Source organism: Anomalospiza imberbis, chromosome 12 (assembly GCF_031753505.1).
Source record: "Anomalospiza imberbis isolate Cuckoo-Finch-1a 21T00152 chromosome 12, ASM3175350v1, whole genome shotgun sequence".
Classification (NCBI taxonomy): domain Eukaryota; kingdom Metazoa; phylum Chordata; class Aves; order Passeriformes; family Viduidae; genus Anomalospiza; species Anomalospiza imberbis.
The window spans coordinates 19,709,917-19,735,677 of NC_089692.1; the positions used below are offsets into that span (position 1 = coordinate 19,709,917).

General features: G+C 48.9%; 1 protein-coding gene across 3 annotated transcripts in view; it reads left to right on the top strand.

The window, feature by feature from the left end:
* Nucleotides 1-25,761, top strand: part of ZC3H18 (zinc finger CCCH-type containing 18) — a 43,251-nt gene that overhangs the window by 7,867 nt on the left and 9,623 nt on the right. For 2 of the 3 annotated variants that reach the window (XM_068203167.1, XM_068203168.1), the window contains exons 3-12: nucleotides 904-988; nucleotides 1,823-1,971; nucleotides 2,361-2,453; nucleotides 3,022-3,179; nucleotides 4,681-4,713; nucleotides 6,204-6,321; nucleotides 8,138-8,436; nucleotides 20,822-21,022; nucleotides 23,123-23,248; nucleotides 24,574-24,675. In XM_068203167.1, coding sequence (XP_068059268.1) covers nucleotides 904-988; nucleotides 1,823-1,971; nucleotides 2,361-2,453; nucleotides 3,022-3,179; nucleotides 4,681-4,713; nucleotides 6,204-6,321; nucleotides 8,138-8,436; nucleotides 20,822-21,022; nucleotides 23,123-23,248; nucleotides 24,574-24,675 — 1,364 coding nt within the window. The remainder of the gene's footprint in view (nucleotides 1-903; nucleotides 989-1,822; nucleotides 1,972-2,360; nucleotides 2,454-3,021; nucleotides 3,180-4,680; nucleotides 4,714-6,203; nucleotides 6,322-8,137; nucleotides 8,437-20,821; nucleotides 21,023-23,122; nucleotides 23,249-24,573; nucleotides 24,676-25,761) is intronic. The other variant, XM_068203169.1, reaches the window with a different exon arrangement.

Genomic DNA, 25,761 nt, shown 5'->3' on the forward strand with positions numbered 1-25,761 from the left:
GCCCATCCAGGTGCTCCCTCTTCACCGTGTTTCACGTGCTGAAAACAGTGAAATGGAGGCAGAGAGGGAAAACCAGGCTGTGCTTTAGGATAAAATCCTGATTTCCTGGCCAGATACCTGTGACACCTCTCTGGTCATTGTACCTTTGCCTCCTGCATCCCCAGCTCCTTTCAGCTCCTTTTGGCTTTCCAAGTGCAGCCTGACAAAGCTGGGGAAGGGTTGTTTTTTTTTTCTCCTTGGAGAAAGGAGAAAATGCTGGTACTTGAAAGTTCCAAGAACTTTTCTTCCGGAGGTGTTTCATGGCTGTTATTTCTTAATCTTGGAGCAACCTCCAGCTACCAGAATTTATTCCTGGGGTTGCAGTCCCTGGGGATGAGGCAGAGTTTTGTCTGAGCTGGTTCCCAACTCCAGTGTGGATCTGAGGAGTAGAAGGGAAGGTGGAGATGACTTGATGAAATCTGTTGGATTTATGCTGAAAAGTTCATTTGTGAGATTGTCCCTGGAGAGGGACTTTGGACAAGGGTATGGAGTGGTAGAACGAGGTGGAACTGGCAGGGTTTGCTTGGATATTGGGAAGAAATCCTTCCTGTGAGGGTGTGAGGCCCTGGCACAGGGTACCCACAGAAGCTGTGGCTGCTCCCAGATCCCTGGCAGTGCCCAAGGCCAGGCTGGACGGGGTTTGGAGCAGCCTGGGGCAGTGGAAGGTGCTTTTACAGCCACCTGGAATCTTCTGTCTTCACCTTGTGCGGGTGCTCTGGGGCATTCCTGGAACCTGACCTTGTTTTTCTCCCATGTTTTTGCCCCACGGTGGCTCTCAGTGCCTGGTGTTTGAGCAGACTGGGAAATGCCAGGCCCTGCAGGGCACGCCCCACATGAAATGTCAGCTTTGTGTGTCTGTTCCAGGATGATGACTTGGAAGAAGGGGAAGTTAAAGACCCCAACGACAGGAAGGTGAGGCCACGGCCCACCTGCCGCTTCTTCATGAAAGGTAACCACACTCTGGGGTGTGGGAGGAGCCAAAGCTGCTGCAGTTGGTTCTCTTTGGGGATTTTTATTCTCCATTAAGCTGCTGTTACATGATAAATTCTGCCCCAGGCGTCCTCAGCATCATCTTGCTGTTTGTTGGTGGCCAAAGCTGAGTTTTCATGGAGCCACTACACAAAAAGGGCTTTGCCCTCAGCGTGGTGGGCCTGGAGGAGGGTAAATAAAGGGACACTTCCAGGGGTTTTTGGAATAAAACACAGGTGTTGTGGCTGTCCCATCCCTGGAAGGGTCCAAGGCCAGGCTGGAGAGGGCTTGGAGCAATTTGGGATAGTGGAAGGTGTTGGGATTGGAACTGGATGGGCTTTAAAGCCCTTCCAGCCCAAACCATTCCATGATTCTGCTCCCTGCCTCACCACTGTTTGTTTGGGATGCACTGTGGTGCTTGCTTTGCCCTCAGGTTTCCTGTGAAAGGCAAAGCTCCTGATTGGAATTGTCATTAACAAATGAGGATCTCATAGGCTTATTCCTACATTTAATTAACAGTGTGTGTCCAGCTCTCCCTCTCTCCCTTCTCCCCACTGGAATAAGGTTCTGGTACATTGATCCATCTGTGTCTGGACCTGTTTGTCCCCTCTGGCAGGCGGAGAGTGCCAAATCTCTCGCCACGTGTGTGAAAACAGGTAAATCCCACCCAAGCCGGAGAGGAGAAAAGTCAAGCACCTCCAACAGCGTTACTCCTTCAAGGGTTTTAAATGCTTGGTGGGGTTTTTGGTGGCTGGGGGGCTGAAGTGCTGCTTGCTGGTGGAAGCAGGGATCTAACAGCTGTGTGTTCCCACAGGGCACTGCACCTGGGGCATGAACTGTCGCTTCATCCACCCCGGAGTGAACGACAAGGGAAATTACTCCTTGATCTCCAAACCTGAGCCCTTCTCCCCCAACGGTGCCCCTCCCATCGGCCCTCACCCGCTGATGCCAGCCAACCCCTGGGTATGGAATCTCTTCTGGCCCCTTATGGCTCCTGCACCACCCTCCCCATCGCTGCAAGTGTTCCAAGTGGGCTTTTGGAGAGCCTGGTCTGGTGGAAAGTGTCCCTTCCACTGGAACCAGATGAGCTTCAAGGTCCCTTCCAAACCAAACCATTCCACGATCCCAGGATTTTCCTCCTCTTTATTTGACCTAATACCTCAGCAGCTGGAGACGTGATTTTTAAGTGGAGCTCGTGGAGTTGCCAGTAGAGGGGGGTAATTTTCCATGGTTTCCCAGCTTAGTGCAGCTGAGGCACGTCTGGAGTAACTCTGAGTAGCTTTACAAAGCACAGCTTTGCTGTTTAAAACTAACTCCAGTGTCTTCTCCTGCTCTCCTCACCTTTCCAACAGGGAGGCCCAGTGGTTGATGAAATCTTACCTCCACCTCCTCCAGACCCTCCAACAGAAAGTGCCTGGGAGAGGGGACTGCGGCATGCTAAAGAGGTAAATTCCTTCCTCAGGGAATTGCTGCCTCCTAAATCCACTGGAAAGGCTCCTTTTGGAGCACGAGTGTCTTGCTCTTTCTCTGTTCCTTTTCCCTTTTAATCTATTCAGTATGGGTTTTTTTGTACATCACAATTGTTAGACAGCCAAGAGGAGCTCAAATCCAGGTTGGGGGGGGGTTTATATTTAAGAAATAGTGAGAATTTCTGTTGCTCAAGTCCATCCCTCCACAAAGCAAAGCTTTAAGCTGATCCAATTTCCCTCCCTTCAGTACCTGTTTCTCCAGTTTGTGATCACTGCACGGGGGAAACTTCTGTTTCCTGCTGTTCTGAGCTGGTGGAACAGGGAATTAATCAGGAAAAGTCCAGTATCCTGCACATTCTGAAGGAAGATGGTGCTCTGGCTGCAGGAAATCTCCTGAGAGCAGGATTTTTAATATTCCAATTTCTCCCTGCCCCAGGAACCTTCTCACGCTGTTTTTGTGGTCTTTAAAAACATATTAAAAAATAGATATATATTAAAACAAGGCATTAAAAAGGTATTAAAAAATTTTGTTCTCTTTAAAAAGGTATTAAAAAAAGCAACTATGAGGAAAGAGCAGGAGCCTGACTTTGAGGAGAAGAGGTTCACAGTGACCATCGGGGAGGACGAGCGGGAGTTCGACAAGGAGAACGAGTTTTTCCGGGACTGGAATTACCGCATCACCAGAGACGTCCGGGACCCCGCGTAAGAAACACCCCTGGGGTGCTCCAGGGATAACAGCTGGGTGGGAGTGCAGTGCAGGGAGCCTGCCTGGGGCTCCCTGTCCCTCCAGACTGGGGGATGTCACCTCCAAACGGGGAACAGCTCCCATGGAGCGGGAGGTTAAACACTTGAGCCGCCTCCGCTCGCTCCGGCTCAACCCCACCTCCCTTCCCAGTCTCCTTGAACCCTTCCTGCTCCAATCTCCTTGGAGTTCTGCTCCCTCCTGGGCTCTCTCCAGCTCTGCATTGCCTCCCTCACACCAGTGTGTTCTTCCAGCTTTTTTTCCCTCTTTTTTTTTTTTATTTTTCTTATCCCAGCCATGAGAATTTAAAAGCAATCCAGGTGAGGCTGTGAAGTTGGAGCGTGTTCAGTGTGCAGGAGCTGATGGCCCCAGCTGGGGCTTCTTTGCACTGGTGCAGAACTGGTTTGACAAACACCTGGACTGGTCCCAGTTAAACTGGGCACTGGGAGAAACAAAGCTGGTACCTGGCCACAACAAGCACCCTAAATTTAAGTGTTCAGGTGATTGGGGTTTTAAGGTAAAATTGAAAGTGTTGGAGACCTCAGACCCAGCCCTGGGAAATTGCTTGGTAGTTCTCGAGCCAAGAAAAGGGATGGGAAGAGAATGTTTGGGAAAGAGGCTTGGATTCTGCAGGAGTACAGGTGGATTTGTCTCTCCTTGCTCGTGCATCCTCTGTTCTTCCTACATGGACAGATTATGGAAATATTTCCACTCCCAGAGGGTTTGCAATGCTTAGTTCTGTATATTTTAGAATGGATGAATTACCAAAAAACCTCTGAAAAGGAGTAGATTAAGCTTTTGTTCAATATTCTTTGATTTGCTCTGGAGTGCAATTCCCTTCCCTAATTAAAAAAAAAAAAAAAAAAAAAAAAAAAAACCCACCAAAAAACCTCTGTCCTCAGTTCTGAAGGAAAATAAATTTCTAAAGTATTAATATTTTCCTGAGTTTAATTAGCTCTGGATCTTGGCCTTGTGTTCCTCTCAGAGGCATCTGAGGTTTACCCCCAGTGTTCTGGGGGCTGTTCATCCATTATCTTCATTTTATGACTGCCCTGTGAAATGCACCAGAAGCATTTTGGGCCTCTCTGTCGTAGGAACTGTTAAGAACAGGCCTGGTTTTCCTACAGTCCAGAAAAAAATGTATTGCACATAACCAGTGTTAAACAAAACTCATCCAACAGCTGGAATTCCTGAAATTTGAAGGCTGTGTGAGCAAGCTGTGACATTAAAATATCTTCACTGTGTGTGAAGGGAAAAGTTACAAATCTGCTGCTGTAAGCTCTAGAAAATGCAGATTTTTCTCCTCCCCACACACAGTTTGTTGCCCAGTTGGACACCTTGCAGCCAACTGAGCACTGGAAGTGCAGCTGGGATGTGGAAAATGCTTTCAGCACTGTCTTGTGACATGTGGAGTTGTCTCAGTAGTTCATGAATCCCTTTTTCTTTTTTGAATAACTATAGGGAGGTGGACATCAAAGAAAACATTAACTATGGGTAAGCAGGTCTTTGATTCCAGTACTGTTACAACTGTAAGAAAATTTTCCTTTGCCTTTTTTTCCATTGCACTTCCTCCGACTTCCGAGGCCACAGACTGACTGCTGTCCCCTCAGCATCTGACTCAGTGGATATATTGGACTATTTTTGGGGTGGTACCAATTGTTTTCTAATGATATAAGCACTGAATTACCCAAACACACAGCAGTGATCCTTTTTGAAATTAAAAAACCTCCACCAGTATTATAGAAAGGGGAAATTTGGGCTTGAGGCTGTGTGAAAAAGTAGAGTTTCCTTTCTGGCATGGCTTGAGATGTTTTCCTGTCTCTTTGAACACCTGATGTCACTGAATCCAGGCTGGTTTGGGGTTGGCATCAGGAGTTTGTTGCATCCCAAATCCTAGTTGTCCTTCCCTTGGCTTATTGCTTCAGTCCAAAAGAGAAATCCTAAATTATTTAAAAGCACTGAAAGAAATACAGGTACCACTCACAGGGCAGCACCTTTATCTTAACCTGGTTATTTGGCACTTTTAAAATTCAAAAAGCGGCCCCTTCATTAGGTTTTTTTTTGAGAAATCAGATCCTCATTTTGGATAATCTGGAATTTGGGACCACTTGCTGTATAATCTTAGCTGTGCCACCGACTCCTCTGTGGCCCTGGAAGTTTGTTATTCCCTGTACCCCCTCCTCATCCTCACAGTGGATCTGGTATTTGCACTCCAGGTGGTTGGATGTTGTTGAGTTGGGGAATTAAAACCATCAAACAGTGTTAATAGAAATCAGGAAATGGAGGAAGCAGCTTTAAGGAGGGTGGGGTTTCAATCCTCCTCCTCCCCAAAAATCCTTCGTTCTGCAGTTTTGTGTGTGCCACGTGCTCACCAGTCCATGGCTGGGCCAGCAGCTGATTCCCACTGGAGAATATCAGCTGCAGAACTGGTGCCTTCATTCCAGGGGGTAATTCCAGCTGCAGAGTGTTGCTGACCTGTCCCGAAAGCTCCACTGCTCCCTGTGGAAAGCTCAGCACCAGCACCTGTCCTGTACTGGTGGCACTGGTGGCAGCCACCACTCCAGGGGCAGGGAACTGGGGGGGTCTCCATCCCTTCCTCTCCTGAAGGAGTTTGGGATGAGCTGTGGGTGCATGGGCAGAAATCCCAGCTCTCAATCAATGAGGCAGAGCATGTCCTGCTCCCTTTGCAGGCACTGGAAGGGGCTCTCAAAAGCACTTTCTGCGTGTGCACCACGTTGATTTGAAGGCTGAGTTTTTGGTAGCTCTTTTTTTGGTGTTTATCAAGAAAGGTTTGTGCTTTTCTCTGATAAGCCTCACTTAAAGACTTGTCTGGTTGGGCTGTGTAGAAAATAAACATCTCTGCACAGCCCTGCTGCATTGAACGTGGTTTTCTTGTCACAGTGGCTGAGCTGACCTAGCACACACAGTTTCTGTGGTGCCAAGGTGCCTTTTCCCTCTCTAACATTCCCTGTTTTTCATTGTAGGCTTGATCCCTATGCAGATCCCTATTATGACTATGAAATAGAGCGCTTCTGGCGTGGTGGGCAGTATGAGAATTTCAGGGTTCAGTACACAGACCCCGACCCCTACCGTAACTACAGAGTAAGTAAGGAACTTCCCCCTTCCCCCTTTTCCTTCCTGACTTTCTTCCAGGTTCTTCTGGGCCTTGGCACAGTTCCAGGGCAGTGCTTGAAACAGGAGTTTTCAAGTAGTTCAATCTTGGCTTAATTCCAGCACAGAGTATGCTGAAGGTGAGGGGATGGAGGATGTTCTGTTCCAGCACCGTGAGTGCAAAAGCAGTGTTCCAGGCTGGGGAGTGAGGCTGGGAAGCTGCCTGATGGAAGAGGACCAGGAGTGCTGGTTGAGAAGGCCACTGGCACCTGGCTGGCACCAGCCCTGGCATGGCCACAGCCCCAGGGCAGGGACTGTCCCCTGTGCTGGGCACAGCTGAGGTCACACCTGGGGTTCTGGTCAGGTTTGGTCTCCTCCAAGACAGACCTGGAGGGGCTGGAGCGTGTCCAGGGAAGGGAACGGAGCTGGGAAGGGGCTGGAGAATCCTGAGGGGGCTCAGCCTGGAGCAAAGGAGGCTCAGGTGGGACCTCCTGGCTCTGCACAGCTCCTGACAGGAGGGGACGGCCGGGAGGGTTGGGCTGTGCTCCAGGGAACAGGGACAGGAGGAGAGGGAATGGCCTCAAGTTGCACCAGGAGAGGATTAGATTGGATTTTAGGAAAATTCTTCCATGGAAAGGGTGTAAAGCATTGAAAAAAACTGCCCAGGAAAGTGGTGGAGTCCTCACCCCTGGAAGTGTTCAGAAAACCTGTGGATGTGGCACCTGAGGACATGGTCAGGGGTGACCTTGGTGATGGTGCTGGCTGAGGGTTGCACTTGACGATCTAAAGGTCTTTTCCAACTGTAACAATTCCATGTCTGAGGCAGGAAGGTGGTTCCTGCTCATGCTCCTTGGCTGCTCCTCAGTGTAGCAGTTGAGCAGCGCTTGCCCATCGTTGGACATCTTGGAGAGGGAGGGAGTTTCCAGGAAAGATCCTGGTGGAGGAAAGGGTTCCTTGTTAATTCCTGGGAAGGAGAGGATTAGATTTGGGCAGGTGTGCTCTGTGTAGCAGCAGAGGCTCCAGCCTGACTGCAGATGTCAGGATTGAGGCACAGGGCGGCAGCAGCCAGGTGGTGAAATCCCAGGAGTTGTGGGTGGTACACCAGGAGTGGATCTGGATTACAACAAGGCTCTGAACCCTTTCCCTGCTCTTCCTTTCCCCTCATGCAAACTTTGTGCCTCTGGAGCAGTGACCAAACCAACCAGTCCTGCTCAGGGGGGAGCTTTTCAGTGCTTTCCATCAAATCCTTTCAAGTGTACCTTTTCCTTTGCTCTAAATCCTTGTTTTCTGCAGGACAGGAGCTTGGGCCTCACTGTGGCCACACATCACCAATTATTTTCCTGGTGGTCATTTGCAAAGTTAATTATCTGGTTATAGAAATGATCAGCAACAAGAGAAAATACTTGTAAACATCAATACATTTATTTAATGAGCTTCATAAACCAAATTAATCCAAGTGTTGCCTTTTGAAAACAAGAGTTGTGTGGGATGTGATGCTGGGTTTGTATCCAGGTTCTGCTCAGCAGGATGCAAATTGTTGATCTCCAGATTGTTGATCTATCATTGATCTCCAGATCGTTGATCTATCATTGATCTCCAGATCGTTGATCTATCATTGATCTCCAGGTTGTTGATCTACCATTGATCTCCAGATCATTGGTCTCCATGTCATTGGTTTGCAGATTATTGATCTCAATCCTTTGCTGAGGGAGGGCGGATGTAATTCCTGGCATTCCTAGGCCCGCCAGGCTTTGCTGGGAGCTGCTCCCACAGCATCACCGTGGGTTCTCTGTCATTTTTTTTCAAGGAAAGAGAGCGAGAACGGGAAAGGGAAAGAGAGACCAGACAGCGGGAGCGGGAACGGGAGCGGGAGCGAGAGCGGGAGCGGGAGCGGCGGCAGCGGGAGCGCGAACGGGAGCGGGAACGGGAGCGCGACAAGGAGCGGCAGCGGCGGAAGGAAGAGTGGGAACGGGAGCGGGAACGAGTGAAGAGGGACGAGAAGGACAGGCAGCACAGGGACCGCGACAGGGACCGCGACCGCGACAGGGAGCGGGAGCGCGACAAGGACAAGGACAAGACAAAGCCCCGGTCCCCGCTGCTCCCCAGGTAAGTGCGTGCTGGGATTGGGTGGTGACTGATGGGAGTGAGGATCCGGGTGGGTGTAACTGCTGAGGACAGTAGTAGTTCATGAGCCTTGTGGCCACTAAGTGGAGCTAAAGCATCGGTGACAATGAGAGTGCATAACCTGACCCTGAAAGCAGGAGGGTCCTTTGGTGTGGAGATGGTCGGCTCCTCCCTCTTCCCTTCAGGCTGGAGAGGTTTTGGGAGGATGAGGGACTCCTGCAGGTGGGGTCCCTGGGAGGCCTGTGGTGACTCCTTTTGAGGCCTTGAGAAATGTCTGTCACAAGAACCAGGGCTGCTTTGGGAGTTTGTGGATAGCGAAAGTGTCTGGAGATTTAAGTACAACTCAAAAAAGTAAAGGAATTGTCCTTGGAATGAGTCTGCTCAGTGGAATTGCAGCATGAAGTCAGGTTTGTTTCCTCTGACCACCCATTGTTTGTGGAAATTGTAGTTGTGACCTGTATGAAAGAGAAAATGGAACCAGATAGACTGAAAGTGCAGGAACGTGATTCCTGTTTTGTTCCTCTGTCAATGATTTATGTATCCTGCCTTCCCAGCCTCCTCTGGCTGAGGCACATTTGTAAAGAACTGGGTAAATATCCCAGTGGAATGGAAGCTCTGATGTCACAACCTCGTTTGGTTCAGAATAATGGAAAAGTATCACATTTTTTGCAGAGGGACATCTTGGAGCAACCTGCTCTAGTGGAATGTCCCTGCCCATGGCAGTGGGGTGAAGTGAGATGACTTCAATGTCCTTCTCAACCCAACCCATTCCATGATTTTGGGATCTCCAGGAAAACTGATGAACAGTTTCTTGGGAAAAGTGGCAGACGGAGACTCCCACAGCGTGTGGAGCACCCTGGGGACACACGGGGGTGTGTGGGGCACAGAGAAGTGCAGGGAAGCTGTTTCCCAAGATTTATTGGAGCTTCTCCTGCTGCTTGGTGTCTGTGCTGTTCCTCTGCACTGGAGGAAGGCGTGAAACACGATGGGCATGAGGAAGAGTTGGATCAGTGAAGAGCAGGGCTAAGAATGCCAGGAATGAGGCTCCACGTGGAATCAGGTGGTTTCAGGTGGGAGCAGGGCTTAGTCCTGAATCCAACCCAGAATTTTTATCTGCATTACTGAAAGGTTAGCTGATTTTTGACCCTCTTTCCCAAGAGGAAGTGACAGTTTCAGAACGGTCTGGAGGAGCAACAGCAGCTCCAGAGCAGTTATAGGAATACCATAATTACACGTTCCGTTTAATTATAATCTTCACAACCACGATTCGTGCACCTTAATTACCACGTTGCCCGGTGGTTTGTGCTCTCCTTGGCTTGGTGATGGGACAGATCTTGTCCAGACCCATGTGATGGAGATGATGTCAATGAAAGTGATGTCACCTGCTTGGCAGCTCGAGGTCATGAGTCAGTGACAGTCACTGTGACCCAAGGATGAGCCTGCTGGCTGCTCCTTCCCTTGGCACTCCTGGAGTCCTGGGGTAGGGCTTTGTTGGGAGAGTTTGGGCTGCCAGTGCTGCCCAAAAGGGTGCTGGTTAGGAGCAGTGGCCGTGCTCACCAATCTTGGATCCATCTCATTCCATGAAACCACGTGAGAGCCCAGAGATGGGATGGACAGCATTCAGGGGATACACATTCCCTGCTTCCCTCTGGCACAAGAGAGCTGGGGATGCCTCTTGTGTCTCCAAAACAGGCTCCTTGAGATGAGCCTTGGTCATTCAGAAATAGTTTCTGATGCACCTGTTTTCTTTTTTTGTTTGAAGTCTGCTACAGAGAGAGAGACTTTTCAAAGGGCATGGAGTGACAGGGCAAGAGGGAATGGCCTTAAATTCAAAGGAGTGCAGGGTTAGGTGGGATATTGGGAAGGAATTCTTCCCTGTGAGGGTGAGGAGGCCCTGGCACAGGTTGCCCACGTTGGAAGGGACCCTAAAGCCCATCCCGTCCCCTGCCATGGGATTTCAGTTCCCATGGTGGGCATCCATGTCAACATGACCCCATCCCAAAGCTCTGCAGGTGTCTGGTGGAGAAAACAAACCTGCAGAAAGAAGTCTTGAAAAAGCTTTTTAACAAGTGAAAGCGTAATTCCAGCTTCTCCCTTGGAGGCCCCATCCCTCATCCGTCACTTGGCGTTTCCCCAGGAGTCCCCGTCACACTCGTGCTGTGACCTGGCCCTGGCCTGTGTCCCACGTCACTTTGTGACCAGCTCCCAACTTCCTCATGGCAGTGCAGCGGCTCGAGCCGTCTCACCTTTTCTCCAGATTCTTCTGTGCCAGGTTCCAGTGGGGCAGCTTTGGCATCCTGGGATTGAGCAGCTCCTGAGCTCGTTGAACGTGTCAAACCTGGGATTGCTCCGTGCTTCCTGGGAAGCAGGATGCACAGCAGTGCCACAGCGCACACCTGGGGCTCTATTTATAGACTCTGGGCTTTCCCTAATTGCTGGATCCCAGCTTTTGGCAGGTCCAGCCTCTCTGGGCTGGCTCACGCCACGGCTGCCCGTTAACATTCCTTCCACTTCCAGGGCCCACGCGGCCCTGCCGCTAATGAGCTGGGAGAGCTCCTCCAGAGAACTTGGAGAGCTCCTCCAGAGAACTTGGAGAGCTCCTCCAGAGAACTTGGAGAACTCCTCCAGAGAACTTGCAGAACTCCTCCACAGGGGTTGTGCAAGCAGCGCTGAGTTTTGCCCAAGACAGAGCTGAGGATATCGGTAATTCCAGGTCCATGCCGGTCACTCCGGCAGGAGCTGGAGGAAGGAACAAGCCAGGACCTACAGAATCAAGGGCTGAGAGAGAACCCAAACAGCAAACACCCAGGAATACAGGAACAAACTGCCTTTCCATTCTGCTGAAAGCAGGAAGGTTTAACCTCATCTCTGAACAACAGAGGAGTTCAAGACTAAAAATGTGGAGAAGCCGCAGTTGTTCCCACATTGCTGGGTGATGGAGCTGAGGAGGAATAGAATTTAACAAAGATTTAAACCCTGATGCATTCAGGGACAAGTGTTTCTCCTTGAACCTTTGGAAAGAAGAGGCTGCGGTGTTTGGGCTCCAATGGGATTGTCACATATGGATTGGCCTTTTTTGAAGGAATTCACAGAATTGTCTTCCAGTGCCTGTAGGGAGCTGCCAAGAAAGAGAGAGAGGGATTTGAGCAAGAGCACGGAGTGACAGGACAAGGGGGAGATGTATTCAAACTGGCAGAGAGGAGGTTTAGATTGGATTGTGGGAAGAAATTATTCCCTGTGAGGGTGGGGAGGTCCTGGCACAGGTTGCCCAGAGAAGCTGTGGCTACCCCTGGATCCCTGGAACTGTTCAAGGCCAGGCTGGAGCACCCCGGGCTAGTGGAAGGTGTCCCTGCCCATGGCAGGGGGTAGAATGAGATGAGCTTTAAGATGCATTCCAGCCCAAACCATTCCATGGTTCTGTGAATGTGCAATTGCTGTTTTAAGCTTTGGGTTGAGTTTTTTTTCCCCCAAGCTTAAGGTGAGCACTCCAAGAAGTTTAAAATCTGAGATTGTACGGCTGGTAAAACCGTTCCTCCCCCTCCTCCTCCTCCCTCCTCAGGCATCGAACACTCAGACAAGCCAGGACACTTTATGATCAATTAGAGGGATAACTTGGCTGTCTGTCCTCCTGCTCCCATCTCCAGAACGAGTTCTGATGCCCCAGGCTGGGCCTGATTTTTGCTGAGTGCAAAATTCTTTCTTTTTCTCTCCGTCTTGCCGGTGGAGCTCCCTGTTGTGCAAAGCCTTTCAGGGATAAAGAAGTGACATGAAATATGTCCTCTGAAGAAACTTAGAGCAGTGCAAGATGTTCTGACCCTTAGCTGGGGGCAGAAGCTCCACACACTGAAATAATTTGTTTTAATCCTTTCTGTTGTTGCCATAGGCCTTTATCCCACCAGCATCTGAGGGAATCTGTTTGTTCCAGGAGCTCATGAAGCAACCCAGTGTTGTGGGGCCTGTTGGTGGTTGTATTCCCAAAGCACTGAGGGAGATTCAGGAGATCATTCCCAAGGGGCAGTGCTGGCACTGATGTCCCTGTGACAGGGACAGCACCCAGCGTGTGACTGGAGCCGTGCCAGGGAGGTTTAGGTTGGATATTAGGAAAAGGTTCGTCCCCCAGAGGGTGCTGGCACTGCCCAGGCTCCCCAGGGAATGGGCACAGCCCCAAGGCTGCCAGAGCTCCAGGAGAGTCTGGACTCCACTCCCGGGGATGCCCGGGGTGGGGTTGTTGGGGTGTCTGTGCAGGGCTGGGGTTGGACCCACCAGAGAGAGAAGGTACCTCAATTTTGCTGCCCCCTCAGCTGGGGTGGCGCTTGGTGGTGTTGATCAAGCAAGGAGGAAGAAGGTCCATGGGATGGACATCAGTTTCTTTCCCACCTGGATTTCCTCTCCAAGGAATGCTGGGGGTTCTGGTGGGGAGCAGCATGGCAAAATGAACCTTGGAGTGAGACATTGTCATCTCCAATCTTGGAATTTGTCCTGACTTCTGACCTAAAAGCTCCTCCCACAAAGACCAGACAAGCTTCAAGCTGTGCCTGGGGAGGCTCAGGTTGGAATCAGCAGGAATTTCTTTATGGCAGAAATGATTGGGCACTGGAATGGGCTGCCCAGGGAGATGGTGGAGTCCCCATCCCTGGAGGTGTCCAAGGAGGGACAGGACATGGCACAGGGTGGGGATCAGTCACAGGTTGGACTTGATGACCTTGGAGGTCTTTTCCAACCTCAGTGATTCTGGGATTCTCATGATATGGAGCCCAAATTCCATGGAACACCAGTGCCAGGTAGGATGAGGAGAAGGAGGGGACTCTTGTCCTCAGAGATGTTCCCAGGAGGTGACAGCAGCTCCGAAGGTGCCAGGAAGGAGTAGAGGCTGACAGACCATCCTGTCATTATCGCACACACCACACTTTTTTTGGAAGGAAGTTCCCTCCATCAGGACTAAAACCTATTAATGGAGAGCACTTAGGCAGCCATTAAAAACCAAAATAACCCTGTGAGTGGGGACTCAGACAACTGACAGCAAAGTCAGAAAGGACAAATCATAAATCCTCCTAAAACCTTTCCAACAAGGAACGCTGAGCTTCTTCCCAGCTGCTCCCGAGGTGCCACCTGGAGTGTGAGGTGCTGCAGATTCCAGGACAAAAGGTTACGTGATCCCACGGCCGTGCTCACCCTTGTGTTGTTTTCTCAGGCTGGTTCAAGTTGACTTTGTTAATCTCTGAGCACGTTAATGAGCAGGATAACCCAGGCTCTGGAATCAATGCAGGTTATCCAGGGCCTGCAAGTCAGAAAGTGTTGGAATGAGCTTGATTAGATAAAGGAGTGGCAAAAAGAAGGGAATGCAAATGGAGTGATTCATGGTGGTGTGTGCACCACAAAGCAACTGAACTCATTTTATTGGAAGAATCTCTAATTCTGAGTGTTCCTGGGTCATTGTTGTCTTCCCTGAGAGCTTCTGCTAGTCTCCCAGTGCTGCCAGCTGGATTTGTTCCCTATTTTTGGGGTGTAGAAGCTCTGAATGAAAATAGCTGTCAGTCAGTTTTGGGAGGGCTTAGGGATGGCATCTCATCCTGCTGCTTAAAGGTGGGAGAATGGTGGATTTGGGATCCTCTTAGTTTTCCCTGTGGAAATCTGTTAATTCCTAAAAGAGATCCTTCATTTGTTCCCGTTTGTCCTGCCACAGGAGGAAGAGCAGGTAGGACAGACAGCTGTGTGCTCTTCCTGGTTTTGGAGTTGGGCATTGGTAAAAGCCTGGAATGCCCTGATTTAGTCTTGTATCCATGAAAATTGAGTGAAGGGGGGAAAGCCTCCATCCAGGGGATGGATTTGCTCTGCAGGTGTCTGCATGTCCCTGGGCAGCTTCCAGGAGTGCAGGGGATTAAGGGAAGCAAATGACCCCAGGCTGTTGAGTTTCCCAGGCTGAGATGGGTTTTATCTGCTCCAGCTGGAGCTGGACCTCTGCTCCTGCACACTCCAGGTGTTCCAGGACTGCTCAGAGAAGGAATTCCCTTCTTTTCACATACAGAACACATCCAAGGTTCTTTGGAATCTCAATCCAGTGCCCTGCATGGAAGCTGTGCTGTGATAAACACGATAACAACTTGTTTACATCCCCATTTTTCGTGGTGCAGCTGCCACCCCGAGCCATGGAACCTGCTTAGACAGCTCTGCTTTCATTTCTGCTCCCAGGACTTTGGGGAAGTTGGTGATAAGAACAGCTCTGCTCTGGAGCCAGGCTGGGAGAGCTGGGAGTGTTCAGCTTGGAGAAGGAAAGGCTCCAGGAAGAGCTCAGAACCCCTTCCAGGACCTAAAGGGGCTCCAGGAGAGCTGGAGAGGGACTGGGGACAAGGGATGGAGGGACAGGACACGGGGAATGGCTTCCACTGCCAGATTAGATGGGATATTGGAAAGGAATTCTTCCCTTTGAGGATGGAGGTTGCCCAGAGAAGCTGTGGCTGCCTCATCCCTGGAAGTGCCCCAGGCCAGGTTGGATGGGACTTGGAGCACCCTGGGATGGTGGAAGGTGTCCCTGCAGAGGGGCTGGATGAGTTTTATTGTCCCTTCCCACCCAAACAATTTTGTGATTCCATGATGATAAAGTCTGTGGATCAAACCAAGCTTTCCAAGTTCTCCACAAAAAATTCCTGCTGCCTGGAATTTCTGTTGGTCCTTACGGTTCCTGAGCTGCTGCCTCCACTTCCCCACCAGCAGCAGCAGAATTTCATAACCCTAAATCAAGATGGAGGGCAGTGAGTGACTCAGATGTGGATCTCAAGTAATGTGATTTTCTGTGGCATTTCAGAGCTGGAGTTACAGGGAGATCCCTGCCTGGATTTTAGTGGAACAAGGCAGGGCAGGATCACTGGCACATTCTGGGCAGGATGGCTGCCTCCTGCTCATGGAGAGGAGGCTCTCCAGGCTTCAAATGCTCAGCCCTTAGGGGAGATGCCATCTCAGATAGCTTTATCTCCCTGCTGGGATGATTTCATCCTGGAGGTTCAGATTATATCTCCACTCTTTAATTTCCAAGCCTCTCCCCATCAGGCTTTGAAGAAATCCTTCCTATTTTTTTTTTTTTAAAGCAACTGATAACTCAGCTTCAGATGGAAACAGCTTGAGAAAAGCATTTTCCCTGCTAATATTTCACCAGGATCAATGGGCAGCAGCTCCAAGGCCCAGCATTCCCTGTCCTGGACACATGTGGGTGGCTTTCCAGAGCTGTTGTCCCTCTCCATTACTCCAAGACGGGAAGAGTTCTTGCGTGCTTGCACTCTGCTGGAATTTATTGTGCAGCAATTACAGGTCCCTTCACAGCTGCCTTGGCACATGGCTCCACTCATTCCTCGAGTCCACTTCCTCTGGAAAATTCCACTTGCCACTGAAGGAAAAGCGGCGCTGACGCAATCGCAGCTTTCCTGCAGGAACACAAAGGCTGTTAAATCATCCCTGGACTTTCCTCCTGGAGAAAAGGGAGCTGGAAGAGCAGCCCCGGAGCCAGGCTGACGTCACTGCTGCCCAGGGGTGATAAGGTTTGGTTCCCTGTCCCACGGCATGGGGAAGGACAGGAAGTGCTTTCCCCTGCACACTCATTTTCCCCTCCAAGATTAGAAATGCTTCGGCAGCATTTGCATAATACATGAGGAGAGCTTGAGCTGGGCAGCTTTTTTTTCCCCTCCTCCAAAGTTTTCTTGGACTCAGTGATGTTCAGCCTGGGTTTTTTTGGGAGGCAGGTTTATTTGGGAGCTGGCTGAGCCACGCTGGGGTGGTGCCAGCTGGAGCTTTCTCTGCTCCTTCTCTCCCTGCCAAAGCCAGGTTCAGCTTCACTCCTCCTCCTGATTGCTGTCATTACATTCCAGCCAAATGGGCATCAGCGCGTTCCTTCTGGAAAAGAAAACTTTCGGTTGTTTTAAGGGTAAAATTGCCTTTGGAAGCTGCTGCCCAAGTGATTCTTGAGGATCTGGGTGGAAATTCAGGAGCTTTTGGTCACTCTTGTCTTGTCTCTTCTTCCCTCTAATTATTTTTTTTAAACCTTGTGGAAGAGACTTAGGAGTTAATTCTGAAATATTTCAGTTGTTTCCTAAAAATTGGAATTTGCTTTAAAAGATTGGGATGAACACGAGAGTTCTTTGCCCTTCTCTGTGCTGAAGTGGGTGAGGATGAACTCCTGAGCTGATCCCATGGCTCACCAGCCCTGGAATTCTTCCCTCCTTTTCACCATGGCAGGTTGATCTCACAGACCCAGCAGCAAAGCATTCTTATTTTTTAATTTACTGAATTCAGGAGCTGGGAGCTCCACCGAGCACCAGATCCAGCACAAAATCACCTGGCTGTAGGAGTGAAAGTGAGCAGAAATCCTCCCCTCCTCATCTCCCAGCCGTGGGACCTGGCCAGGCTGCGATGGGGATTTTCTCTAGGGAGCTGCTCCCTCTCACTTTCTATTGTGCCTCCTGAATTCCACTGGAGAAGATGATCCAGCAGCATCAGATCCCAGTTTTAGGTTGAACGAGTTTCTTTGGTGATGCCACACATTGGAAGCTCTGAGGAAAGGCTTTGAAAGTGTCCTGTCAGGAGCAGCAGCTTCCTTGTCTGTAGCGTTTAGTGCTGAGTCAAAAAGCCAAGCACACCCCAAAATGAGGCTTTCTGTTGTGGTTTTCCTTCCCTCCAGAAGGTGACTTCATCCAGAGGGGGAATTGCATCAAACCAGGTAATAGGTGGAAGTAAATGAGATTTGCTTTCAGAGTCATCCCTGCTCCCAGCTGGCGCCCAAGCTCTGGACTTCAGCTGGAGTTGTTCCAGCTCCCAGGATGTGCTGTTGGATGTGAGTTTGAGGTGGTTTTAAGGGAGAATAAATCCTGTAGGATGCTTTTCTTTCTGAAAACTGCTTCAGGAGGGAGTTGAGCCTGGAGAGGTGTGAGGGCATTCGTTAGTTCATGGACTTGTGGGATATCCTGAGCTGGAAGGGACACACAGGGATCTTCAGCCCAATGCTTGGCCCTGCCCAGGACACCCAAATCCAGTCCTGAGCATTGTCCAAAGGCTCCTGGAGCTCTGGCAGCCTCAGGGCTGTGCCCATTCCCTGGGGAGCCTGGGCCGTGCCCAGCACCCTCTGGGGGGAGAACCTTTCCCTGATCTCCAACCTAAACTTCCCTGGCACAGCTGTTGGTTTCCAGATTTGTCATTCTGGAGAAACTTCTCCAGAGGTTTTATCCTGGATAAAGCTGCCTGTGCTAGCAGAATGTTCACCCTGCATCTCCCAGAGCTCACAGACTGCAATCTCCTGGGAAGGGACATTGGATCAGGATATTGGGCATTTTCCATGAGCATCCTCACATGGTTTTCTCTCCTCCTTTCCTTGCTCTTTATCCTGCTGCTTCATGCAAGGTGTGGAGGCTTTTCCCAGTCTTCCTTTTCTTCTTGCTCTGCACTCGGTTGATTTGAGGATATTCCAGAGGTGAAATTGGCAATTCCAAATGGATTTGTGAACATCTGCTGGAAGGAGCCCTTGAGCCCAGCTTGGACCATTGACTGTTACCAGGTTGTAACACATTCCAAGTCGTGGTGTTCCTCCAAGGTGAAACTCTCACGGAATCCTGGCTGTAACTGGGAAAACTTGACCAAAGCACTGCAGATAGCCTGTGCTGAGTTAAACAGTGTGTGTTGGAGCAGGGCTGGGAAAGGGGCAGGGTGGAATGGGGCTGCTGGGGAGTGAGGCTGAGCCAGGACCCTGCCTGGGACTCCCTTCCTGGGCACTCAGCACTTCTGGGTGGCATGGAGGCATCCCATTCTCCTCTGCTGGAGCTGGAGTGAGATTGGTGGGAGGGGTGAACGTGAAAGGAGGGGTTTTCCTCTGAGTATTCCAAGGGAGTTGTGGGACAAAGAGTAGAACTGCCTTTACATCAGCAGAGATAAGGAAAGAGTCAGATGCTGGATTTTTAGGTCAGCACATCCCAGTCCTGGGCTGGGGATGAGGAAACTGCCAAAAAGGAAGGGATGAGGCTTCTGTGAGGTGTGAAGTCTTCAAAGGACAGGCTCCTGACCAAGAGCTTTCATTATCCTGGGGTTTGTTGAAGTGTGTCTGGAATTATTAGAAAACTTGAAGGTGGCTTTTTTATCTCAAAAAGGTAGAGGAAGTTGTGTGGGGAGTGGTTGCTTCAGTGGTGTGAGTAATGGGGTGGTACTGGCTGAACCCAGCGGGGAAGGGGCCTTTCCTTCCCCAAATTCCCTGGGAACTCACTGGTTTGAGGAAACGAATACATGCATCATTGTCCTGCTAATTTGGTGAGTGCAAGAGGCTTCAGAAAGCTTTAATCCCTCACAAACTCTGCCTGAAACCCCAGGGAGAAGGTTAGAAGCAGGTAACTGGGGAGTTGAGTGCAGGTTAGAGCGAGGGCAAGGAAAAATTCCAGGTTAAATCACCCAGAGATAAGAGAGGTAATAAAGTCTCAGCCTCAAGAAACTCATCCTGGACTACTTGAGGAAGTGTCCGGTGTAGGTGCTGAAAAGTTGGCCCTGAATTGTTTTCAGAGGGCTGGAGAGGAGAAAGGAAACCCAGAGAACCAAAAAAGGGGAAATGAAAGTAGGGCCCTAAAAAGGGCAGGGAGGAGGTGGAGAGCGGGGCCTGGCTGGGCACTCGTTTGGTGGTGTTTGAGCACCCAGAGACTCAGCCAGGGTAAAGCAGCCTGGTGTATGGCCAGCTGGGGAGGGAGCCGTTCCCTTGGGAGGGGTGAGAGGAGGTCACTGGCTCCTGGCCTGTGACAGCCCCACGGCGGCGTGTCCTGGTGGTGGCAACATCGCAGTCATCCGGGTTTGGTGGTGGCTGCTCTCCACCGCTGCCCGCTGGGCTTGCTCCAGCTCTGTGCTGCTCTGGGCAGGACCGCGTTTGCCATTCCCTTCCCTCTTGCTTGTGTCCGGTCCTGGGAGGCCAAGAGCTGAGCCTGGAGCCAGCCAGGAGGTCGCAGAGTGCTCAGTGGCATCGCCCTGATTTCTTAGGATTTTCTAAAGCCTTCTGAATTTACATCCTTGTAGAGAACTTTCTCACACAACTTTCTGTAAACGACCTATTGTTTTGCATTCTTTCATAGAGGCGGAGAAATTTGATGTACTGGTAGTTTGTCCAGTGTCGTTGGAGAGGTGGCACGTTCACCCTCCAACCCACTGGCACCTTTTGAGAACTATAAATGATTGGAGTCCGAGGAAATAAATTAGTCTCTTCATGGTGACCAAAGCTGTGGTGCGTCGTTTTTCCTGGCGTCCTCTGGTGACACAGTGGGACAAAGGAGTTGCCAGAATGTGGCTTTGTTGGTTTACAGAGCAGCACTGGTTTGTCCCTGGTTCACAGAGTTCTTCTAACGCTTCACCACCCCAAAATGCTGCTGGAACCCCACAGGGGAGATTAGGAGCTGTAAGCAATCAATCTAAGGCATGAAATTGGGGATTTTTCCATGGCCATGTATGTTTATTCATACATTTTATTATAACAAATCAATATTAATAACTAAACTATTATTAATGGTTGATAATATTATTATTGTTAATTAATATATTCATATTATATCCATATAGTATCATTATATTATTATATAATATATAATATAGTAATTTATTATTATCATTGTATTAGTATAATAATAAATAACATAATATTAAATAGTATTATAATATTAAATAATAATAAATAATTGCAAGGTCAAAAATAAAGTTCACTCCTTTTGCTTCCATTTACTCTTTCAATCCTAGTGCGCATACGTGAGTTATTTCGTGTCGTAGTGCGGCATCATATCATATGTATTACATTATAATATTATATAATACCATATAATATATATTCTAACATCATATCGTATGTATTACATTATAATATCATATAATATCACATAATATATATTATAGCACCTTATATTATATTATAATTATATCATATCATTGTAATACACATGATATGATGTTATAATATATATAATATGATATATAATATTATAATGTAATATGTATGTTATGATGTTATATGTTATATGATATATTGTAATATAATATATATGATATGGTGTTATAATATATATTATATTATATTACATTACATTACATTACATTTCATTATATTGCATTATATTATATTATATTATTGTAATACACATGATATGATGTTATATATTATATAATATTATAAGTTAATATATATGATATGATGTTATATGATATAATATATATATGATTGATATGATATGATATGATATGATATGATATTATATTATATTATATTATATTATATTATAATTACAACAGCACTTTTGGGTACATTCCCTCATTCCTGGCACGCCCACCTTTCCACCCCCCGAGCCCAGCTGCTGACCCCGTGCCTGTTTTGCAGCCGCCAGCCCGAGGCACCAAAGAAGGACAAGGAGGCCCCGGCGCTGGGCAGCGCCCCGTCCAAGCGGGCGGACGAGTGGAAGGACCCCTGGCGCCGATCCAAGTCCCCCAAGAAGAAGCTGGGCGTCTCCGTGTCCCCCAGCCGCGCGCGGCGGCGCCGCAAAACCTCGGCTTCCTCGGCGTCCGCCTCCGGCTCCTCCAGGTGAGGCCAGCGCGGTGCCTCGCGTTTCGAGTTTGTGTTTTTCGCCTTCTGGGCTGCTTTGGGGCGTGGGTCTGGGCTTCCTGTTGGAGCTCTCTGCACTGAGACAAAGCAGTTCCTTCTTCTGTCTCTAGCTGGGCACCATGGGCAAATGATCCAAATCTCAGGGCCAAGCGCACAAACAACGTGGGCTGAAGAGAGAAAAACAAGGATGGGACTTCCTAATCTAAACCTATAATTGGACAATTAGCTCCAGTATGCAAATGGATCAGAACATATAAAAGTGAGAGGCCCCGTGACTGGTTGTCCATTTCGGGTTGTGCTGCCCAAGGTAGATCTACTGAGGCCTCTCAAGAAATCATCATTTTATTCTTTAGTCTCTGTTCTAGGTCAGCCTTCACAAGGCAGCAAGGGGGAGAGCCTGGGAGCGTGTCCTGGACTGGGATGGGGCTCCCTCGTGGCTGTCATTGTTGCTGCTAGAAATGAAGGGATGGGACTGTTTTCAAGCTAGGAACCATTTATTGCTCACATAAACATCAATCTCAGAGGCCATGAGATTTTAGAGGAGCAAGCATTTGGCCAAGAAAGCTCAAGAATAGTCACAATTTTCCTCATTACAAGGCAATACAGAACTTTCTAACCCAACAGACAGTTGCCAGAGGGTTTATTTTGCTTTTCTGACCTATCACCTTTACTTACTTCTGTTGCACTGAGGATGCTTTTATCAAATGGGCTTCTAACTCATGTCCACACATATTCTATTATAACTATGTATTCTACTATATATTCTATCATAACTATGTATTATAACTATATAACTTCTATTATGACTTCTAAACTCTTAACTTATTCCATGCAGCCACACCCTCACATTATGACCCTTCACCATCTTTCCCATACAGTTTCTCACTTAAGGCATATTCTTACTTACAAGTATAGAAATACAAGTTTATGATTTTTCTGCTTAATGTCTGTATGCTGTATTTTTACATCAATCCAAGCTTCTTCCAAGGCTGCAGATCAAATCCTTCAGTGTCTGTAGAAGTTTCTGTTTTTCCAATTCCCGCTCATGGCCAGGGAAGGTGTTGAGGTGATTGGAACAGGTTGTCCAGAGAGGTTGTGGGTTCTCCATGCCAGGGACAGTGGGAGGTGTCCCTGCCCAGTGGAACTGGATGATCCTTAAGGGGCCTTCCAAACCAAACCATTCCATGGTTTCATGCTTGGGAAAGCAGTTCAAGACTTGCTGCTCAGGAGAACCCATGGACACGTGGTGAGATGGGAGCCAAAGCAGGCAGGGAGCTGTGGGAGCTGTGCTGTGACTGTTGGAGATCAGGAAAAGGCAAATCCTTGGAAAAGCCACTTTTCCAGTGAATTGGAGCTGGACGCAGTCTGCATGATAGCAGCTCACCTAGATGAAAACTGATCTCAATAGGAGCAGCAAGAACTGTAAAAATTAGGTCCTGATCATTCTGGGATGGATGGAGGGAGGAGTTGAGCTCACCCCAGTAAGAGCAGATTGATGCTACTGAGAGAACTGGGATTGTGGAGGTTTGACAGAGCCTTGGAGGGCTGGAATGGGGCTTGGAAACCAACAGTGTAAAATAAGATGAAAACCACCTTTCAGAAGGAAACTCGCTGAATCTGAGAGCCTCAAGGTACAAACTGGATCCATTTCCTTTAAATGTTTGAACTTGAAGCTCCTGAAAGAGGGGGAAAGTATCCAGGAGGAATGAGGAACATGGTAAATTGGAGATAGGCATCTAAAAGGCAGAGCCCTCCTGAAGCAGATTTTCCTGCTGGGATCACTGCACCCAGTCAGGTGATCTGTCAGTGGATTGTCCAGTGAAAAGGCACAAAATATGTGGAAGCAGTTCCCAGAAAGGATGGAACATCAGTAATTAAAGGAAGGGAGGCTTATTTAAGGGTGCAAAGAGAGTAGCAACAACAGGATCCTCCCTAAAAGAAGAAGGGGATTTGAGGAGAGGCTGTAAATCCTGAGAGTTCCCTGAGGAGAAGGCTGGTGGGGTTTGGAGCAGAACATCTTTGGAAACAAAACCTTGGGGGTTTTTCAGGAAGCTCTGAATTTTAATATTTCTCTTCCAGGTCCTCTTCTCGTTCATCCACCTACTCTGGGTCCGGCTCTTCCCGCTCGCGCTCCAGGTCCTCCTCCTACAGCTCCTACTCCAGTCGCTCCTCCAGGCACAGCTCTTTCTCAGGCAGCAGGTCCAGGTAGTGGCTCTTGGGACTGGGGACCAGTGGTGGGATGGTTTCCAAATGCTTCCTGACAGTTCCTTTTTGCTCTGTTAAAATGAACCATTCCAAGCCCTTCACCGAGCGGGGGAGGCTGTGGTTGATCTGTCAGCCACCCCCTCCTCTCCCCAGTGCTCCCACCCACAGGTGCAGTGTTGTTGTGGCTGGGCTCTTTCCCATGCCTGTGGTGGATTAACATTCCCATCATTTGCATTTTCTGATTGGAAGAAGTTCAGCAGCATCTCTTTTCTGTGGCACTGGGATTTCTATTCCAAGAGGCAAATCCCGTTTCTTTATTAAAGCAGTTATGCCTTGTGATAGTCCTGACACTTCAAAGTAGCAATCCAGTGTCCCATGCTGATTAAGATTTATTCCTCTGCAGCTTCCTTCCCCCTCCAGACAGTTTCCCAAGTCTGGAATATCCATAGTAGGAGAACTGGCTCCTTAGATAGGAGCTGAAGCCACACAGGTGCCCAGAGCAGATCCCACAGGTGATGGCAGAACACACTCTGTCACTTCTGGAGACTGATTTCTCCTAGGAAAAGCTCAGCTGGGAGCTGATTCCATCTGGGAAGCAGAATGAGCTTCCCCATCCATCCATGCTCCAGGCAGGAGAGTGCCAGTGTGGGTGACACCCTTGGCTGCCTCTCCCCGAGGTGACAGAGTGAGGAACACCCTGTGCCCAGCTGTCCCCAGAGGAGCTGTCACACAGGAGTCAGGCTGCTGAGGCACTGGGGTGCAACAAAGGCACTTCCAGTCTTGGCACTGGGGTGAATCACCCCAGCAGTGCTCAGGGGCTGAGGAAAGAGCTCCTGCCCTTCGTTGTCACCTTGGGGATGCTCCACTTAATGCTGCTTCTTGTGTTGCAGAAATTACAGATCCGTATTAGCTTTTAGCTGTATTTTTTGTCTTTCTCCCAAGTTTCTTTTGGTTTTGTTTCTGTTTAAAGGGTGAACTGCTCTAGGAGTTACAGGACATAAAGTGACAAACATAAAACTGAAAATCCTGCTTATTTTCTTGTGTATTCTCCCTAAGGAGAGAATAGAGAGGATGGAGACAACCTCAGGTATTGCTGTGGAATACCTGGAGTGCCTCTTTTTTAGCTGATCCTATTTTTCCTTCTGTTTCCTACTTTTCCCACTGCTTGGTGGCAGAAGTTAGGTTTTGTTGCACAGAGTTCAAATATAAAACCAGGAGAAGCTCAGGACAGGTTCCTGGGGAGGAGGGAGTGGTGGCTGAATGCCCTGAGAGCCAGGAAAAGCTCCTGCAATCCCAGAGCTGAGTGATGTCTCCTTCCTTTCCAGGTCAAGGTCCTTCTCATCTTCTCCCTCTCCTTCTCCAACACCATCTCCTCACAAGCCACTGGCCAAGGCTAAAGGGGAATTATTGCCACCACCTGGGAAAGGGTAAGGATCCAAATTCCTCTGGATGAGAGTCCAGACAAGCCCTTCTGACCTTCAGGGGCCTTAAGCTGAAGGAATGCAGGATTAGATGGAATATTGGGAAGGAATTGTTCCTGTCAGGGTGGGGAGGCCCTGGATCCCTGGAAGTGTCCAAGGTTGGACGGGGCTTGGAGCAGCCTGGGATAGTGGGAGGTGTCCCATGGCAGGGAGTGGAACAGGATCTTTGAGGCCCCTTCCCATCCAAACCATTCTGGGATTCTAAACCTGAGTGAGTTTAAGAAAGAAATGAAAGATGCCAAATACAACCTTTATTGAAGAGTTTTTAGCTTGGCAGATTTAATTAAATAATGACACTTTTATTTATTAAATCCAAATTAAACTGTACAAGTATCCCTAAATATTACCTGTATACAAGTGTTTAAACACATGATTTACTGCTGGAGCATTCTGTGTGTGCAGATATATTTGTATAATCTAAATATACATAATTGGAGTTGTGGGAAAGTTTAAGTTCCTTCCTCTCCTGTTGCTTTGGTTAATCCACAGCCTCAGAATAAAGAAATGGTTCAGCCTCATCAACTTTTCACACTGGAGACAGATGAAAACAGGACTGGAGCTCCCTGCAGCTGGGTTTGGCACATTCTGACAGCCCTGCTGCTCTTTTAAATTCCTGAAATTGCTATTTCACAAACCCTGCAGTGGCAAATTGCGGGGAGGTTGGAGGGTGACACAACACCACAGTGATGTCACCTCTTCTTAGCTGACCTGCAAATAAATGACACCATGGGAATCCCCCTGAATTCTCCAGAATTCAGGACAATCCCCTTTGCCACAATTCTTGTCCCTTGTTAGCCTGCATTTTGGGGTTTTTCCCCCTCCACTTGGGGCTCAGCCCTCCGAGGCTCTCTGCTCCTTCCCAGTGCTCCTGGCAGTGCTGGTTTGGTGACACCAGGGCAGCCTGCCCCAGCACAGGGGTTATTGCCACTGGAAAACGTGCCGTGGGCTTAGTCCTGTGTTCTGCAGGGCATAGCTGCAGACACTGAGCACAGGAGGAGGAATTGGCAGTGTGCGTGTGCAGACAGCACCTCC